We start from the raw sequence: 21,245 nt of genomic DNA, 5'->3' as shown, positions 1-21,245 counted from the left end.
CCATAGCTAGTCCACCACCAGAGACGGACATGCCCAGGACACATACATCGAAGGTGTTCCTTCTACCCAGAGGAAGGCATGGCAATTGGCACACCATTTCTAAAAGAATTGTGTGGCTTCTCAAAGGGATAATTTTGGAGAATACACAGAAGCCTGGGGAGAGCGAACATTTTGAAGAGGGACACCTTACCCAATTTGAAGTTTGGTAGAGTGTTCCAACCTAAAAGAGCACCTCACTTAGAAGGGCGCCCTATTTAGCTCCCCAGCATATTTCTCTGTCTGTCATGATATGTATCCATAAATAACTACCTCTGGCCTGCTATAGTTGCAATTGCCAACTGACTGCATGGGCAACCGCCTAGACTGAGGATATCTTGATTTTTCCCAATTAACAATAATTGTAGGTTTTTCCAAATGTATCTAGAATTTCCTTCAGTCGTTCCCCTATCCAACGCAGGTACCTTTCAAGCACAAATATTTCGTATGCACTAAGAGAAACTTTTAATTGCAAAGGCGTAAAGTAAAGGCAAGATAGGACTTCCCTGCTGGGTTTCTCGGCCCAAGCAAAATGGAGCTGAGAGAAAATCAGTCACCTACACTCATGCAATGAGGCTGATATACAGGAGTCTCACAAATGGCAAGATACAAGGCTCCAATTTAATTAATGAATGGAAAGCACCTAAAATATGTACTCCCATCTTAGAGAGTTAAAGGACTTTTCAGGATTCTGCCTCTAGACTGCCTACCCGGTCTGTCAGTGGTTGGAACTGCTGATAGCCATGTTTAAGGTAACCAAAGACCCAGATGCAGTGCAAATCTTGAAGTTCATATACTGGATTGTAGGATTAAGAGGAATAAATAATCTCTGATGCCCAACGTTGGGTGTTGAAATGCTTGTAAATAAAACTGAGCTGAGCTAAAGATCACCTATAAATAGTCCCACTGTTGTTTAGAAGACCACACCTTATAGGTTGATTATTTAATAAACAATATATATTTTATTTATTGGCTTTGTTCTTAATTGATTTTTCTTCTTACTAAGATTTTCTGATATTAACCTCTTTTCACTGGTAGTCCTCGTCCTTCTGTGACAGTGACGGGCCAGAATCTAGAACGGAATCTTGCACATCTGTGTGCGGACAATCTAGCTAATCATTCCCACACATTCATGTCCCATTCGGCTGTATGTAGCTCCCTGGGGTTTAGATTTGTCAAATACTCTGCCGACACACACAAACATATGAAGTAGCTAGCCCCTGGTTGCACATTTAAAAAAATGGTTGTGCATTGTGTTACAAGTTGCATCAGTGACCTACTTTAGTAAAGTTTATGAGGAGGCACTGCCCTAGCTGTCCCATTACAGAAAAAGGTATACCTTATGCTTCACAGAATGCGTATAACAATTCTTTTGCAGTAGTGTATTTATAACCATATCTATTAGCCCTTTGATTTGTAATATGGGGATCTACAGATACATGTGCACAATGTTTGAGAAAGTAGAGGAATCCCCCCAGATAGATTTGTGGTTTGCTGCATTCCTGTGAGCCGGGTGGGAACACAGTGGAGGAAGAGCGAACCAGGCTCTTCATTATGCTTCAAATGGTGCTCTTTGATTCAGAGAGAGGTCATTGCAAAGGGGCTTGGACACATCTCAGGGAGAAGATGGGGCTGATCAGGGAATCGTAAAGAGTAGGGCTGATGTAACCTTTTGATACACTGATCAATGTGGTTGACATTCAGGTGTGAACCTCTAGTCACTTCAGTGTCCTGCGATGTGGGGCTATCGGATTTGGAGGTTGCTCCTGCTGTGACAAGCTGCTTTCTCTAGGAAAGGCAAGGGAGAGGAGAGGACACTTCAAAAGGAAAAAGACCCCCTCTTCCAACATAAACTATAAAAACTCAGACCCTAAATCATATTTGGTGTCCAGAAATGGATAATAAGAAGGGGAGCTCAAGACCTCCAAAATTGGCAACTGTCAAACAGCCAAGTTGTGCGAGGAGGAGAAGCTCAGCAAGCCTTCTGCCTTTGACCAGGAGTGGAGGCGACGCCCTACCAGTCTCCCAGCTGGGTGGGAGACCCTCACCCAGAGAATCCAAGACGACCTGCCCATGGAGCCTGGAGGAACAGTGGCTGCCTGCTTGCCAAGACCAGTGTTCTGTGAGGAAGGGAAGAGCGCTGGCAGGAGCGAGCTCCGGTGGGAAATCTTGGTGATGAGATCTCTGAAGCAAGGTGTGAGGAGACGGCTTCTGCATTGATTGGGCCGTAGCCTATCTGCAGAGGTAAGTCTGCTATCCCGTATGCGGTGAAGGTTACTGCAGTGCTGATCGGATCATAGCCCGTGTGCTCAGTGAAGTCGGCAACCCTGTATGCTAGGTGGGGCCACCAGGAAAAAGCAAAAAGTGTGGTCTGGTCAAAACCATCATCGAGAGGAAGAGGTGTAACGCGAGTGGACCCATTCCCTGACTGAGGATCTGCACCAGGAGCATCAAATTTGCCCTCCAAGAAATGTATTGGCATCAAAGAAGCATCGAGGACATCTGGGTGTTGTCTTTGCAGGAACACGAGTGAGGAGCTTGTGTGCAATACTCACCAGAGAAAGCTGCTGAAGCTTCTGCGCCTGTGAGGTGGGCTCTCGGAGACTCCAGTCGTGCAGGTCCTGCTGATGCGGGTTGGACTGATTAATGGGCCAGAAGGCCCTGGGAGAGTTTGTCCTTTAAGATGAGAGGAGGGCTTTCGGGCTAAATGCACAACCCTCCGCTCCAGCAGACTGATGCGGTGTGCCACCTCCTTTTAATACCACCTTCCTTGGATCTGCATATAGATGATTCACATGGTTGCCCAAACCTCTCAGAATGCCACCAGTCACTTTTGTCTGGGTTGGAATGCCTTTATGGAATTTCATTCTTCACAGAAGGTTCTTTGGATAATACTACCACTTTATGTGAAGAAACTACAAGTATGCCTTCCCATTTCCCTGAGAACTGGCACCATTGATCATTCAGGCATTTTTGTAATGCTCTCATCTAAAGACAAAGCGATACAAAAGGGGATGATGGACGGAGCGTTTGAGCAAATCAAACACTCACCCCCAGTCAACTGATATGGGTTTAATCCATCACCATTCTTTAGGTGACTCAGCCACCCCAGTTCAGACATGGCTATATGCAAATCAGCCTTAACCCTGTGCCTCATGGGAACAGTCCAGCCCGAACTGCCAAGCCATGTCTTCCCTGGACCGGAAACAAGCATCCTGGGACCGGTTTCGGATTCATAATCCTCATCAGCCAGGCTGTCTTGAATCCAGTGGCCGAGTGAGCAAGGGACTCACATCTGAGCATACCCTGCCAACTTAGGGCGAGCAAAGCGATACAAAAGGGGGTGATGGACGGAGCGTTTGAGCAAATCAAACACTCACCCCAGTCAACTGATCTGGGTTTAATCCATCACCATTCTTTAGCTATGAGGCACAGGGTCAGACTGATTTGCATATGGCCATGTCTGAACTGGGGTGGCTGAGTGAGCTAAAGAATGGTGATGGATTAAACCCAGATCCGTTGACTGAGGGTGAGTGTTTGATTTGCTCAAACGCTCCGTCCATCATTCCCTTTTGTATCGCCTCATATAAAGACAGTCGTTCAGAATTAGGAAGGTGCAGGACACCATTGAGCCGAAGTGAGATGTTATATGCTTTAGTGTTGGATACTTTGTCTTCAGAGGAGTGCAACATTTTAGATGGATAGATAAGTCTCTCCTTTGAAGCATGCATATTTGCCTGCCAAGTGCCCAATACTGCTCCTAGATAATGCAGTGATTGTGCTGCAGATGATGTTGACTTGTGATTTCTGTGTAATTCCAATCAGTTGAGAGTAGACACTATTATGTGGAAATGTCTGGAAAAGTTGATGAGCTGGCTTGATCAGCCAGTTGTCTAGATATGAATAAATAAAGGTGTTCTGTTTCCTGACATACACTGCAACCATATCCATGCATTTTAAGAATATCCTTGGTGCAAACTTCAGGCGAAATGAACAACCTTGTGCTGAAAATTATCGGTTCCTACAAAACCTCAGGAATTTTCAATTTTTCTCGGCAATGGACACATTAAAATTTGCTTCTTATAGATGTATGGAACATAGCCACTCTCCCTGCTGAAATTGAGAGTAGAGAGTGCTAGCATCCTAAATTTTCACCTCCGCATCCATTTGCTTGCCAGTGTTATGTTCAGAATATGTTTGAATTCGTTTTTTGTTCCTTTCTTTTGCAGCAAAAGTATTGTAAATAAATTCCCAATTCTTTCTCGGAAGAGGAAACCCTCCCAACTACTTGTTTTGCATGAGGGTGCTAACTTATTTCTAAAGCTCACCTGAATGTTGTGAGGATGATATCGGTAGAATCTTGGTGGAGGATGGGTGATTTTGAGACCTTAGCCATTCCGAACAATTATCAGCACCCATTTGATGTACCTTTGATGCATTTCCACTGTTCTGGGACATTTGAAATACTTTCTCTAAGTGGAGTGGGTAAAAGGGAAGTCACTTCTTGCCTTCTGCTGAAAGCTTACAAGCTGTTGCTGGTGCTTGATGGCCTCCTTTCCTCTGGACTGACACCTTTGCTGTTGATATTCAAAGAAAGAAAAATTGCCACATAGGCTACATAAAGAAATACATTTTATCGCTTTTTTCAACCATTGTGAGTCAATCCAAAGAGCTCATTGAACGAGACTCCATAAAAATTGTGCTGTCTAATTACAATGATCATGAAAACATTTATTTTTAGATTCTAGCACCATGGGCCCCAACTAGATGTAAACAATGTGTAACACCTCACTAAGACAACCATATGCAACAATAATGCACAACAAAACAGCAAATGGGGATGATATTCCTTTACGAGGACCTCTTTGATGGTATTGTTCACATTTCAGTCTTCCTTAGGTGATTTATGGGGACCATCATCTGGATGTGGTGTATCAAATGATTAAATAGGCTTACAACCTCAAAGGGGATAACTCTCAACTTGAAAACAGTGATACATGAAGCCTAGTTTAATTTATACACTACAGCAGTTCCTAAGAAAGATGAAAGAGCAAGTAGCTAGGGAGAACACTAAAAGTATGCCTTTTTAAGTAGTTCCTTACTGAATAGGACGCCATCCCTGAAGTCACGTTAATTTAACCTGGCAGTCCCCAGGTGAAATAGAATATGTAAATACTAAAAGTGCTCGGACATCTAGTATCACCAAATCAAAAGTGTCTTTCGGGATCAAATAATCTGCAGCTGTTTTCATCCAATATGATGATGCACCAAAGTACCAAAAGGTGTTAAGAGGAAGTCTCGGTGTACAGATGAAACAGCAATACTCGTTCCCAAGTTTGAAAAAAAAACTTGTTGGTGTTAAGGCCCTTATTGTTACTGCTGACACCATCTTTTAGAAACAACAATGATCATAAGGCATGTATATATATTTTCTATGCTTTATTTTCTTTTATAGACCAAATGCCTTCACCAGCTCCCTCTCAGACTTCCTTCGAGCCATTTTGTTATCAGTACAGGTGCCGATTAGGTTGTATCCTGGGATGGTAAATTTAATATCCTGGGTTGCTTCTCTGGTTTGAGACCAGTAAGTTTCAACCATGAGAAACATCTCAACACCAGACCATGACAATGTCCATGAACAAGTAGCAATGATGATTTGATCTGAAACCACCATGCCTTAATTAAAGATTTCTGTGAAATCTTCTCTTCTTTTGCATGGAAGATTATTTGCGAACTGTTGGAGTTGCACAATGATCTGGCAAACCTGCCAACAAGGCAGTAGCACTTGTAATCTTTATCATGGTAGCGGGTGTGCTGCATGTCTTACTCTTCACTGAATCCAGTTTCATACTCCTTGACTGGTAGGACAGTGGGCAAAGGAGCAATGACATACAGTGACACAATATTTTTTTGCTGCAGACAAAGTTACTGAATCCGGTGGACGATCAGTCCTTGGTAAAAGAAGGCCTTGCTTAAGAGGCATTTATTTCTTTTGTAACCTAGAAGGAGCTACTTTTGTTGAGTCTGGAACCCAGAACAGAGCCATGTCAGGTTCTAGAAGACCCTGGACTAGAGGAAATTGCAGTCTTTTGGGTGGTTTTGCTGAAAGGCCTCAAAAGATCACTAAAGTGGTTAAATTTGTCACCAGCAAGGATGTTCTAGCTTATTAGCTCATCCAATAAGAACTTCTTGAAAAATATGAATGTCGTCCACAGGAGAAAGCCTCAGAGGAGATGAGTCCGATGAATATCTTTCTGTTGAATATGATGAAGTCTGAAAAGAAGAGAAGCGAGATCTGGAAAGAAGAGGAGCGAGATCTAGATCTGTATCTGTCTAGATGAGTGCCTTCAAGTAGAGGTGTGCCTAGGCCATCTGGAGTGATGAGAATGACATATACACCTTGATCTTGTTGCTAGTATATGGGAAGAATTAGGTAGTGGAGATGGAAACCTAGAACGTCTTCGATGGGCAACAGTAGGAAATAAAGTTGAACTGGATGGTTGAGCCTCAGAAGGTCATGGTGGTAGCTTTGGAGGAATTAGTGGTTGAAGTGGAGAAGGTAGAGTTGAAGGCGGTGGTGGTAACAGAGGAGGGGGAGTTGTTGCTGGATGATAAGGAAGTTGAAGGACTGGTGAATATGGAATGAAAACTGAGACAAAGGTCTTGATGGCGAAGAGTCTCTAGAGTATTTGGAATCGGGTAATCTCCTCGCTTTCATCCTTCTTCATCACTCTGCAGTTTTTCCTTATTTTAAAAAAAATTATTTATTAAACAAATCCAGATAATACAGAAGTCCTTTAGAAATAAAAAAAAAGAACACATGATTATAGAATAACAAACAAAGTATACATACACCAAAGACAGGTAATTTAGAAAATATGAAGAGATTTCATGAGCGCATACTGAGTGGCTAGATTAAGTTATGCTTCTCATTTTATATCTAGAGTATAAAGCAATACATAAATACACAGAAGAATACATCCAGCTATTATGAAAGAAAAAAAAGGGGAGGTGTTACGTTGACCTAACCCCCTTGCTCCATGTTGTTATAGGCGACCAGATCTTACTGCCCACATTCTAGATTGCCATCCCCTGGTGGCATAAATGACTCTTTCCTGATTAAACACCCCCAGGAAGTGGGTCAGCCACATTTGAAAGCTCCTGGGTCTGAATCTTTCCAGCGAGCTGCGAGTATTATTCTGGACACATCCGTACCAATAAATAGGGTTGAATCCTCCTCCAAATTAAGTTCAAGTGTGCTATCATAGCCTAGCATATATAAGTTGGGAGAATCGGCTATTTTTTGTCCGAACACCTCCTCCCAAAATTCTAGCATCATTGTTTTAATCAATGTTAATTTATCACATTCACAAAACATGTGTATCAGAGTAGTTGGACCTAAACCGCATCTTGGACATTCGTCGTTTATCCTGTTCCCCATGCATATAGTTTTGCCGGAGTGAAATACAGATTATAAATAGTCTTGTACATCTGGGCTTTTAAGCTGGACGATATGAGCAGGCGTGATGTTAAGGATAGACTCATGTCGATATCTACATTTGGATTAGCCAACTTTCCTGCCCATACTACTTCGGTTTGCTCCACGTTGTCCTGTAATTTCTCCAGAAGCATCCCATATATTAAACCAATTCTGGTAGCAGTTTTGCATATGATTTCTATAAGTGGAATCCTTTCTAGATTAATGTTAGATACTTTAAGCCTTAGAATCGTATGAACTTGAATGAATTTAAAACAATCACCATTAGATACATTAAACTTTCTCTGTAAATCCGAAAAGGTGGTATACATATTCTCGCCCAGAAAGTCACCAACTGTAGTAATTCCTATGCCTTCCCACTTTTTAGCGATTACATCGTTAGCCAGTGTAGGGAGCACTGAAGAATGCCACAGGGGAGTATACCGATTAATCCTCGAAATCTGCATGTACTTAACCATTCTTGACCAAACTTTCCAAGCACTAAAAATAACTTTAAATTTTACCTTTTTAAAGTAGCTCGGTTCTAGTTGTCTCAGCAAGAGGCATTTAGCTTTCATCCCTATTGACAGCTCATAAATAGAGGGTTATTTCTGTGTCCCCTGTATTGCCAGTGGACGGGGTGGTACTAAGGAGTGGGGCCATTTGTTCAAGAAAAGCAGCCCAGAAGTAGAATAGCATGTTGGGAATTGCTAAACCGCCTCTGTGCTGTGGCAGGGATAGATATTTCAAGGATCTCCTAACTTTGCCGTGCTTCCACACAAATGTTGACATCTGAGATTCGAGGGACCTTAAAATGTTGTCCTCGAAAATCAAGGGGATTGCTCGGAATAAATACAATACCCTGGGAAGTATGTTCATATTTAAGAAATTCCCCCTGCCAATAATTGACAGATGCAAACTATTGACTCGTTCTAAGTCCCTTCTTATGGTATTCATTAATGGCTCGTAGTTAAGTTTAGGGATAGATTGAACATCTGGACTTATACATACCCCTAGATATGTAGCTTTTTCAGATTTTCTGGGTTCGGTAAAATCGATGTTGTCGGTACACAATATGATTGTTTTGTCTTTATTGAGGGAATATCCTGAGTAATGGCCATATGTTTGTGTAATAGCCTCTATTTCAATAGTTGCCTCAGCAGGGTTGGGTGTTAAAACTGCAATGTCATCGGCATATGCTAGCCTTTTAGTTTCGTATTGGCCGACCGCAACAGTTTTAATTGTCCGGTTTTCTAAAAGTTTCAAGGTCAGGGAGTTAATATAGAGAGCGAAAAGTATCGGGGAGCAGGGGCAACCTTGCCTTGCACCTCTTGAGATTTGAATTGTGCTTGATTCGAGGCCCATTATCTGAAGCTTAGCTTTAGGATCCTGGTACATTGCTATTATTGATTTTACAAAATTGGGCCCAAAGTTGTTATGCGCCAATATTGCCCATAGGAATCCCACGACACACGGTTGAAGGCCTTCTCGGCATCTAGGAGGATCATCGACATCTGGCCCCCCGTCCCGGACATGATGTCAAAGAGAGAAATAGCCCTGGGAGCATGGTCAGTGGTGCCTTTTCTGGGGATGAATCCATGCTGCTACGGGAGACCAGATGTTCGATAACCCTCCCGAGCCGATTAGCCATGATTTTAGCATATAGCTTTGAGTCAGAATTTATTAATGAGATTGGGCGATATGATGACGATTGATCAGTGGGTTTATCCTTTTTGGGATAGATAATTATGTTTGTTTCCTTCCAAGACTCAGGGGGAGTGCCGCCCCATTGTATACCAAAAAATAAGTCAAGTTGAAGGGGCCCTATAAACTCACTCAGGGCTTTATGTAATTCTAGAGGGATCTTATCTGGGCCCGCAGCTTTCCCTGAGGCAAGAGCTGCAAGGGCTATTTGTGGTTCTGTAAGAGTGATCTCTTTCTCGAGGTCCTCTCTGGTTATGGCGTCTATGCCCCTGCTCATATCTGTATCAATTAGAAAATCCCTTAGAAATATGTCAGATTCATCCCTGTTGGCTAAGCTATCCTTCTGGTACAATTTTTGATGGTAGTGTTGAAACACTTTGATTATGTCTATTGTTTGTGTATGTATGTGGTTGCCTGATTTTATAGCTGAAATTACATTATAAGAAACTTTCTGACGAGTACGCAAGGCAAGTTGTTTGCCAAACCTTTCCCCATTCTCATACACATTTCTCTGGTATGCTTTATAGATTTCTGCGGATTTCTGGGTCAACCCAGAATTCAGGTCTGTTTTTAATAGTAACATTCGGTACATAGTGTGTTTCCCATCCTCCCCTCGAGCTATTACAGCAATGTGTTCTTCTTCTGCCCTGGCTAGCTCGTGTATTCTCTGATTATTCTCACTATTACGTTGTTTTTTGGTTCTCGCTACATAGCTAATCGTTTCCCCCCCTAAGAGCAGCTTTATAACAGACCCACACCACACACCTAGAGGCACTAAAGCGGTTTATATAAAAAAAAATCCTTGAGCCCAGCTGGTAATGTATTTAATATAATCCTTATTAGCCAACAGTTTCCTATCAAATGTCCAGCTACCGTGTTGTCTACTAAAAGTTGTTAAGTTAATTGTGAGGGTTAGTGCATTATGATCATAGATTATTTTGGGATATTTAATAATTGTAGCTTGGTTAGACAGGTCCCTTGTTACAAGTATATAATCGATTCTGGCATATTTATTATGAGGTTATGAAAAGTACGTGTATCCCGGGTCTGGCTGATTTTTTTGCATCCCAAACATCCACCAGGTCATAACTATCTCTGAGCCGGCTGATTGCGTTGAATACTCTCGGTTTGCGGCCCAAATAGCTTTGCTGCCTTTGATTGTTAAATGCAGGTCCAAGCGAGATGTTCAAATCACCACAAAATATAAGTGGGCCTGGCCACGAGGTGAGCTCAAGTTCCAGATTCTCAAAAATAGAGGGATTGTCTTGGTTTGACCCGTAGACCGAGCAGAGAGTTATGTCCAGAGCCAGTTCGATGATAACCCATCTGCCTTGAGTATCTACTAACTTACGCATAGCTTGGTCTACAAAGTTTTTTGCTAATATGGCTACACCACACGTATTCAATGTTTGAGTAGTGCATGCAAGTAAATTATACCCCCTGATTTTTAATAACTCCTTCTTGTCCCATGGCAGGTGAGTCTCTTGAAGACATATTATATCTGTGGGATTTTGATAGATTATCTGTCAGTCGGGCACGTTTTTTTTTCCTATCGTGTAGCCCAGCAACGTTCCACGTACATATTGTTAATCTCCCCATAAGGGCTTGTACATTGATTCTCTAAATATTTGCACTCTCAGTATTCCAGTTGTTTTATGGCATGCTACAAGTTCCATTGATGTAATTTCTAAGGTTAGTGTAGAAATAGTTGTACCACTGGTGATTTCTGTTTTTAACCTGCATTTGTTTTTTTTAGGTGCTTTTACCCCCTGCCCACCCTCCCCCACGCCCCGGCCCCCTCCCAACTCCCAGTTCAAACCCAAAATAAGGCATACAGACTCCATAAGAGTCTGGTATTGATGAACATGCAACACAGTATCAGAACCCGAACAATAAGTCTTTTCGTTATATACTTAAAGATACCGATCTTAAACATTTCAGAACATAAAGATTATTAGCAAACTACCATCTAAACCCCTTTGTGAACACAAAACAAGCAAGAGAGAAAATTAACCCATATAATTTCAGACTAGTCATATATCAATGCCCATCAGGTATGCATCAGATTGGACATCTAAGTGCCTATATTCATGCATGGCTAGCTTATTTTAACCCATCCAAGTACTCTTTAGCTTTAATCTCAGAGAGAAAAAATGTTGTTTGACCCCCATAGATCACTTTAAGCTGTGCGGGATTATTTAAGTAGGCTTGTGCTTTTTTTTCTTGGAATGGCTTAATTAACTGGCGTAGCCTCCACCTTCTTTCGACTGTGGAGTGGCAAAAATCAGGGTGCACAAAATAGGAGACCCCCTTGCTAGTGCGCTTGGGCTCAGGCCTTGCTTTTTCAAAAATTGCCTGCCGAAGCAAAAAATTGCCAAAGTACACCAAGATGGCTTGAGGATAGGCCCCGGGTTTTGTTGGCAGTTTAAAAGGCATACAGTTTGCTCGCTGGATTTCTGCATCCCAATTCCAGTTTGATAGTTAAGGCAGAGAATCCTTAAGGAAGTTGATCACAAACGAACGAATATCTTCCCCTTCTGCCGCTTCTGGAACCCCCAGCACGCGTAGATTATTCCTGCGTTGGCGGATTTCAAAGTCCTCAAGTTTCCATCTAACGTCCGCCAGCTCAGATTCATGGGATTCAATCCATTCCTGGTTCGTAGCAAGTTCAGATTTGTTAGAGAGCATCCTAGATTCCATCTCGGTCAGTCTGTCCGCAAAAGATTTACAAGTCTTTGTTAGCTTACGTACCACCCCTTGTACCCTGAGTAATGCTGCTTGCACCTTGCGCCCATCCTGTGCATTTTCTTCCCGGTGGGCCGCTATAGCTTGAAGCACTGTATCTAATGTTGCGGGTGGGGGACCTCCGAATGGCGGGTGATCTAACTGCTGTGCTGGCTTGGCAAAGCAAGAGGGGTGAGTGAGTGAGTTGGTCGGTCTGAGTATAATCCCATGCTAGCTCCTTTCCCCCATATTGTTTCTTTTTATGTTTCAAGGCTGGTTTTGATTTAACGGTGCTGATCTCCGCTTTGTCTCCACTAATGCTGCCACTTTCATCCGTTAGATATGATGTGGAGTCATCCGACCATTCTCCTTCAATCTCTGCCTCGTCAGAGGAGAAAAAAACGATAGGGTCTTTCTCTCCAATTGCGTTACCCTCCATATTATCCTTATCCTGCTCATTGGTCGCGTTAATAGTTTTCTGCTCTGCATTGAGGCTTATCTCTTTTGCTTGGGATGCCTGAAAATCAGATACCGCTTTCTGTGCCTCCAGCATCTGAGTGCTACTAAGCGTAAGGTTAGCCAGATTAGGGATATTACCTTCAGCTGTTATATCAATACAATTGTTTACTATACCAAGCTCATGACCAGTATTATTGTCAGGGTCAATAACATTCTCATTCTCAGTCACCCCAATGCTTACTTCTTGTGGGGCTGCTGGTGCTGGTGCTGGAGCTTCGTGATGACTTTTGGGAGCCGCTTGAGCTGCTACGGGATTCCGCTCTGCAATCACCTCCTTAGCATGTCCGATACCACCCTCTAGTGTAGATCCGTCAGCAGCCGCAATCGCATCCGTGGCTTTCAGATCGATGGAGGATACTGTCCGATGCCTTTTTTCCCGCTCCGGAAGCGATCCCGGGGCCCTCCGCCAAAGGTCGATGATGGTAGAGCCGGACGCATCTTTCATCCCATCCTTCTTCCGAGCCGCTGCTATAGCCGCAGCCGCAGCACCCTGCCTCGGCAATCTGGCGGCCACAGCCACAGTCTCCGAGGCTGCCTTCTCTGCCATTGCCATTGCCTCCGGATCTCCGACATCTCTCTGGCCCAGCCGCTCTACATTCTCCCGCTGGGCCGATCTGGCAGCTCTTGCTCGAGCCGCAGCGGATAGCGAGGCAACAGCAACTTTCGGAGCATTACTGCACTGCTGCCAATCTCGGTGGATTCAACAAGGTTGGCGGAGGTATTAGGCTCGATGTGGGCACGAGCTAGTGGTCTCAGGAAATATTCGAGGACAGCCCAGCCGATCACAGCATACAGGGACGATAATTGGTTGTAGCCCAAATGATGCACTTTGTGGCAATCCTCCAGCATCACTTTGCATGATTTTCAGTTTATCGATTGTTCAAACCCAATCGGCATATTGTCATCGGGGTTAATCAGGGTTAATCCTTGGAGTTAGACGAGGCTAAGTCGGTATCTTCAGAACATGATCGGGTGCTCTGATCCTGCGTGTACACTGCGGTTACTAACAAACCGCCATCTTGCCTAAAGGGAGAGCACCCTCTGCAGTTTTTCCAACAGAAAAAGAAGTTTGTGTACCTCGTGATATCCTTTGACATCAAAATATTTCTTAAAGTTGAATTTCTTGACCTTTTCGATGATGAATGTTCCCTCAATGTTGACTCAGCCCTTGAAGGAGAATAGTTTGGTGCTGTGTCCTTTGGCTCTACATCTAAGTCTTCAACATCAAATGGGGATGCCTCTTTCATGATGCCTTCTCCTCTATGATCTCCCCTTGTGGGATTCCTCAGAGATGGGGGTTGGGGCACTGGTTTAAGAGTAAGGTCCCTCTCCTCGGTCATCTGATCTTCTGTTTCATCCTGACAGGGACTCTTGCTGCCTCCGCAGTTCTCTTTTATGAAGGCGAATATTCTCCCTCTTCCTCTAGCTGCGCTTGGAAAAACTCCTGTAGAGTTTGTACATGTGAGGGACATGGGTTTCTAGAAGGCAAAGAATATAAATACTATGTGGCCTATTTTTGCCATGTTCCTGCCATATGAAGAGGATTTGTCAAAAAGAGAAGCCATTTTTTACTACATTTTTTGTTTCGTTTTTGCAGATTGTACAAGAATTCCATGTAAATTAAGGGAGACTTGGAAAAGTAAATTAGAATATTTATATCGACCTGTTGAGCCTATTGAGAAATGAAACTGAACAAATTATTTTACTGAACGAACCTGTCAGTGCCTGGTAAGTAACCAATAAAAGAAAGTGTAGGTGTATGTTTTGGTAAATAAATGAGTGGGGAATATCCCAGACACAGTAGACTACACCAGGTGGGAGAAGGGGGTCCAGGCAGGGAAGCCCCATGCAGGGTAGTAAGTAGCAACGTGTAGGGGTGAGGCTGCTATCCAGGGGGTTAATGTCAATGTCAAGGGAGAGGGGCCCATGGATCTACCACCTAAAAAGTGATGAAACGTACAGTGTGGAAGTTGGAAGGGCGGGGGCAGTCCTGCCGCTACTCAGGTAGGAGGGTCCCACATTTCAGACTAACTCTGGGAGTCATGAGCGATGAGAGCAGTCCATTCATTATTAACCGACATTTTTAACATGTAAAATACTTTCTGTCAGAAAATGCCTAGAAAATACTTTTAACGTCTAAAGGTGTGGATTGAAGATGTTTTAAAAGCTGTCTGGAATTATTTCCAAAGAAAAAAGGCCAAAAAGACCAAGCTGAGCGCTCCAAGATCTAGTCACCAGGAGCTGGAGAAAAAAACCGAGGTAACTGCCAACTACAGGGCATGTTTTAAAAAATGTTATGAGAGGGGTTTTCTAAATGTCACTTAATTTTTCTAGTGAGATTTCTGTTTTTTAAAGTAGATCTTCATGTTTTTTTTAAAGCAAACAAATGGAATTGGCAATATAGCCCTCTCTAGAGGCTGCAAAATTATTTTATTGTCATAGAACATTTCTGGCCTCCCCGAAGTAGTGAAGGTTTAACTCAGAAATGTACATTTGGAAGAAGTTCTTGGGGTACCTCCAAACGGCTGGGACTATTCAGTGCTATTGATGTCAGTGGAGATTAACTGATGACGAGCATGTTTGTCTTGTGGGTCATATGCAGCAGGAACTGGGCAGCCTCCTCAAAGTCTATGTTATATCCCTTCTAGATATAATATGACTTTTTATTTAACCTTGTAATATTTTCTGGGTGCGTTTTAGTTGATACCACCTTTAAACATTCTTCGATTGCAACTTTAATATCTGTCTCTGTGTATACGAATCTTATTTGATCATAGTTTGAGATCTCACCTGTCCTTGTTTTTGAGAGTCACCTTTTTATGCTGCTGTTCTTCCTGCCATGTTCTTGGGTATTTTACATCTCATGCATTTCAATGGTGTTTTAGACTTGCTGCTCAGAGTGTTCATAGTTGCACTAAAATATCCTTAAAATATATTATTTTGAAATGTGCCAAAATTAATATTTTTTTCAAATGTCTGTAACGAGTTATTGTTTTTACACTAAGTGCATTAGTTTAAACGCTGCCTGGAAATGGCATGACATGTCTCCCTCTAAAAGACTGTATTTATTAATTTATGTAATTCTTCCAATGTTTTCTAAAACTTGGCAAAAAAAGCAGTTTTAACACATCTTTAAAATATTGAAGAAAGGCTAATGGCGTATCCATATGGTGCAGTAGCAATATTGTATGTGTGTTCTACTTTTTGCATGCCCGTGCACACCTGTAAAATTTCTTACTGCTGCCAAAGCAATCTGCTTAGCTCTTGGTATGCCAAATATCACAGGCATACATTTTTTAGTGTATGAAAGGGCCGAGGGCATTTATTTGATCCAACGTATGTTTAACTGTTGCCAACGATTTTCAAATTCATTCCACTATCTTTAACTTCTTCACAGACATTTACTTTGGTTCATGTTTGGGGTTGACACTGACTGAAATGTTTATAATGTAAATTATGTTTTCCTTATGGGCTTCTTGAGGCATATATATTAGGAAATGTATATTTTTAAATAAATACCACAGTGGATAGTTCTTGCTTTAAATTTTTAGTGCCCTCAGCTATAGGTTGGAGAAAAATTTGGAGAGTCAGGATATAGGATTTTTTTCTAATTTGGCGCGTGTTTATATTTTGTTTAACAACAGACTGCTATATGAGTTTACTGATCCATAGTTTGCTTTATGTAAATGTATGTTTATCATTTTGTAGTAGTTCCAACATAACATTTTTTTGCTTTGTAAGCTGCAGTAGCTCTCAGATCATCCACATTTGATGGGTGACGTCTACTGTACTTTATTTGAAATCTCTTAATTGCTGAACTGCAGCCCTCATGTTCACCTATTATTTTTCACAGCCAATTAGCATTCAGCTCGTGCATGGCAGGGTGCTTGTAGGCTGCGCTTAGGGTACGCGTATAAATACGCGGATCCACCGCGCCCATAGATATATATGTGGCTTTAACTGTCATTTTCTCAGGAACTACTGATCGGATTTACACCAAATAAGCAAAAGGCACGAGTCTTAACTGAGGACTACCTCTTTGCCAAATACGGTGTAATTCCGTTCGCCGTTCGGGCTGTAGCCGTGGCTAAAGGTCCTACAGGAAATTGCATGGGAAAACATGTTTTGGGACCCCCCCCTTTTTTTTCGGCCCCCGCTTGACCAATCACCCCCAAAGTTTCAGGTAAGGAGCAGAACTGAGCTGGCCAAAAGTTTGGGAAATTTCACGCACATACATCAACCAGCACCAAAGTTATTCCAAATAGAATGTCGCTGATTTCCTATGGATAATAGGTCCTAACTATAACTACCTACTGGCGACTGCTGAGGGGAATGAAGGCAGTTGTCGCTTATGACTTAAATGTACATGATCAACTCTTTAAATACAATGCATCCTGCCCTACAGACTGTTTAGAACCTACACTGGGGTACCTTCTATATTGTCGAAAGGATGGTTAAGGTCTGCCAAAACATTTATTTTTGCCAAGTTGAAATGGCAGTTTAAAACTATACACAGGCTGTGATGGCTGGCCTGAGACATGTTTCAAAAGGCTACCTAAGTGAGTTGCACAGTCAGTGCTGCAGGCCTACCAGTAGCATTTCATATACAGGCCCTGGGTACATGTAGTACCACCTTACTAGGCTCTTATAGTTAAATGTAATGTGCTGTTGGAATGGGTGAATGCCATGATATGTGCAGGCCTGAGAACAGCAATACAAATAAATGCAGTATCAACGTATGCCATAATCTGTGCCCCCATGACCATGCCAACACTAGTCAGTGCAATTCCAATGTATGTCATGACCTGTATTCGCGCAGCAGCGCCAATACCAGCAATGACGATATCTATGTATGTGCAAATGACAATGCTGTTACTAGTAAGAACAAAGTCAATGTACGACCTAAGCAAACCTAACCGTGTCAATTCCAGTAAGAACAATGTCAATGTATGCTATGACATCTGTATGAACAATGTTAAGGATGTCGATAAAAATGATACCAGTTACTGCCATATTATTTTCAGGCTTTCTAATGAACTCTCCTCATTACTGTCAGATTAAACCAAGCTGACCTCCCTATCAGCCCAGAGTTAGTGTTACATGGTTCAACAAGTCCTACAACCCACTCCCACGCCTATCGAATACCAGGTCACAGTTGGGGTCTCTCTTAACCTAAAGACAAACACGTGCCCAGGGAAAACCCTGATTGATCCAACAGATAGCTGCACAACAAACGGGTCCGAGGAAATTGACCCCAAAATGATTTGTTCGGCCAAGGGCTTGAGTTCCCCAAAAATTCAACAAAGCTAGATACCACATGGAGATAGAAATACTCAACCAATCAGGACGCGACATGCACACCACATGTAGTGCTCAAGCGCTCCTCAGGCACGGACTTTTGGACACATACACATTGGCCCACACTAGCTCTCCCCGAAATAGAGAGCCATCTGTGTTCTTATTGGATGTCCACATTTGTTGATTTATGGCTGAGATGCTTTTTTGGAATGTAGATAATTGCTTTATTGTACTCATGAACTCTATGCAATAAAGGCCAAAATGTTGTACACCGAGATACTTTAAACAAGCACATTCTGTTGAGGCAGCGTTTAATTAAACCAACGTGTTCCTGTTTTACCAAATGCCTCATGTCTTTTCATTTACTTAAGGTAAATTTATATCAAAGAAACAGTGCCAATTGGGTGTAAGCCAATTTTACCATGTTTAAAGGAGAAAGCACAAGCACCTTAGCACTGGTTAGCAGTGGTAAAGTGTACTGAAACAGAAACCTAAAAGTAATCAAAAACAGGTTCAGATAACAGGAGAGGTGAAGGTAAAACATTTGGGGGTGACCCTGCGGAATAGGCCATGTACAACAACTCCTATGTATTTAGTCTGTCCTTGTCTTTCAACTTCTTTGTTTATGGTTTTGGCACGTAGGTAAACTACCTTGGTGCCTCTGATTATTCTTGGCTTGTTCCTTTACCACATATTGGTGAACCCTGTGGACCCACTAAAGGGTATCTTGTGTCATCCTTGGGGTGCACCGCTGCAGATCCTGCAACAAGCCAGCACTATTCCTCATGTCAATGCTATAAGGTGCAAACTTGATAAGGTAGTTCTGGTAGTCTGTGCAAATGTGACGTTATCCCTTCACAAGTTTACTGATAATTGCCCAAGATCAGCAAGTCCTAGTTTTCTGGAACAAGCTTGGAGCACACCATAGAGTCCTATGCACAACACCAAAATTCTTTGCGCCCACACCACCTTAAAAACACTTTACCAACTATGTATAATAGAAGAAGAAACTATATATTAGACCCTCCTAAAAAAATGTAAAACTCTTGAAGCCTTTGTAAATATCTGTATTAAACAGTGGTATAAGAAGAATCAGTATCACTGATTGTAAACGCATTGCAGCAGAAACCATCCTGTGTTATGTTAGAGTATTTGGAGCATCATGGCGCTTTGTGGATCCCTAAAGAACGCAATAACTGAAGTTGGGAGAATATTAGATGAGTGATCTGCATAGAGCATCCGGAGCCATAAAGATCCAAGTTTTCAGAGCTTTCCTAAAAAGGTTTTCTGTTTGGATGAAATGTGTCCAAATATCCTTTGTACAGTTTCACTACATATTACATGGAGAAAATAAAATCACAATGTCCTTGCACGTTTCTGTGAGTGGAAGCAGAATACTTGGCCACTGCTTTACTCAAACCAGCAACAACAGTGAAAGGGTTGCAAAAGAAGCTATCACAATGTTTCGTACTTCTCTGAGCGCCTGCCATTCATTTCCAGAAGGCGGTTTTAGCTTTCTCTTCAATGGCACTTGTGGAAACTAACAGCCCCTTAGAACATGGCGGAGACAAATGGGCACAGGAGGTGGAAGCCATCGAGCAGTCATTACGAGTATATCAAGCATTGTTGCCAAAGTACAGAAACAACACGCAGAGGATGCGGCCTGTAACACAAACCGACCCGACTGTGTGTTTTGGCCTCGTAATTCTCTTAAAATAAAAGGCTTGAAATAAAATGAGTCCTAAAGAATGTATCTATAATTGAAACGTTCCCACATCTGTTTCCAGTAATAGTTTTACAAGCATTCATTCCTTCTGGAGGGGGCTGAGTGAGAATGTTGCCAGTAGTCGTCACAAGAGTAACTTGGTGGTCTTTAATGATTGACTTCCTCAAGGCGTGCAGGGCGAGCGGCCCTACTGGCCTCCTACCTTGCACTATTTGGGAAGAAGAATCCCTTTCCCGGGTGTTTGGCAGTGAGTCAAGGTGTGCGTCGTAGATTTTAGACCCCGTGGGGTGTCATGCTTTTCTTTTTGTATTGAAAACGTACTTCCCCATCAAATTCAGACAGCTGATTAAACATCCGCCATGTCTCTTTCAGTGCAAGTTGCCAATCAGACGATCTGCAGACTCCAGCAGCAGCAGCAAGAACGAATGGTAAGAAATAAGCACCGGTTTTATTAAAAAAAAAAAAACTACCTAATGCCCTCACAGTCAAAACAGGAATCGTCTTTGGAATTATAATGTAAAATCCATATTTTGTCAAGTCTGGTTTCATGCTAGGATTGTTTGTTCTCCTTCCCCAGGTCCCCCTCTTCCTTGCAAGGTTGAGTTCGAGACCTCCTTTTTCGACTGGTGTGATTTCATGGCTTTGCCACCCATTGCAATGTTAAAACACGGTGGGCAATTCACCACACTTCCAGTGGGAAATGTGAAACCTGGTTTCCTGTACAAGCCTCGTGCTTCGACTTTGAAGCCGGTTTTACAAGGTGCGCCTGGCAGACTGTGCTGCACATATTGGTCTAAGAGAGACGGCTTTTGAACGCAAGCCAGTTTCTAATCGTGCCACAGAAACAGAAAATCTCTTATTAAAATGAGTCGATTTTTTGTATGGTAGTTATGAAATTCAGGCACAGAGAGAGAACCTGCCCTGTATGATCTGCAACTAGGCCTCAGAGAGGTCCAACAAACTTTACAATAAACTCTGAACCACATAGGAACCTCTCAGACAAGGGTGATCAACAATTTATGAAAAAACATTTTTATTGAAAAATTCATTTTTCTCTCATTTGCATTTATATGATATACAAAAATTAATTATCAATAATCCAAACTAATTAAAAATATAGATACATTAATAACCCATTCAGCTACTACTAGAGGCCCACACTCCAAGTGACACAGACATACCAGCATACACACCATTCAACTCACAAATCATACAGCACTTCGCAAAGATGTCAAACATTAAGGGTGAATATAGGGACAGTTGGAATAATATCCCAGATGGTTCAGGTGGTTTCCTATCGGAACAACTGTTTGTCAATTTTAGCTCCCAGATTTTTACAACAAATGTTTGGTTTTTTTGCACTGGCTGACAGCGCCTTGCTAGTGGGCAGTTATAAATTTACATTATTTTGTCACCTGACCCCATTCTAAGTTGTTTGTAGGATATAGCCGAGCAACCATTGATAAGAAGGTACCTACAACTCACTTCCCAAGTGTAAGCTGTGCGTATCTGTGTATATGACTATGTAGGATATGCATTGTATGTATAAGTGAAGCAGAGTAATAGAGGCCTGTGGATTCCAATTTGGCAATTTGTCCCTTGTCTGTTCATGGCACGAGGTGATTTGACATTGTTTTTCCCCAGATAGTGGAAGTGTGTCAAGAGGAAGGAGGCCTAGATACTGAAGTGCAAACAAAGGGGACAAGCTCCTATAGCAATTCCATTAAGTCCATTTGCTGAAAGGAGCTAATAACGAACCTC

At 42.3% G+C, this 21,245-nt stretch overlaps 1 protein-coding gene across 1 annotated transcript in view; it reads left to right on the top strand.

Annotated features, from left to right (window-relative positions):
• The window catches only part of BLOC1S5 (biogenesis of lysosomal organelles complex 1 subunit 5), a 207,398-nt gene that overhangs the window by 64,867 nt on the left and 121,286 nt on the right, over positions 1-21,245 (top strand). Inside the window, exon 4 of the mRNA XM_086965005.1 lies at positions 19,857-19,912. Within this exon, the coding sequence (XP_086821131.1) occupies positions 19,857-19,912 (56 nt within the window). The remainder of the gene's footprint in view (positions 1-19,856; positions 19,913-21,245) is intronic.

This window comes from Lissotriton vulgaris, chromosome 4_1 (genome assembly GCF_964263255.1).
Source record: "Lissotriton vulgaris chromosome 4_1, aLisVul1.2, whole genome shotgun sequence".
NCBI lineage: Eukaryota > Metazoa > Chordata > Amphibia > Caudata > Salamandridae > Lissotriton > Lissotriton vulgaris.
Note: the sequence above shows the minus strand (reverse complement) of the source record. Positions and strands in the feature narration are given on the sequence as shown.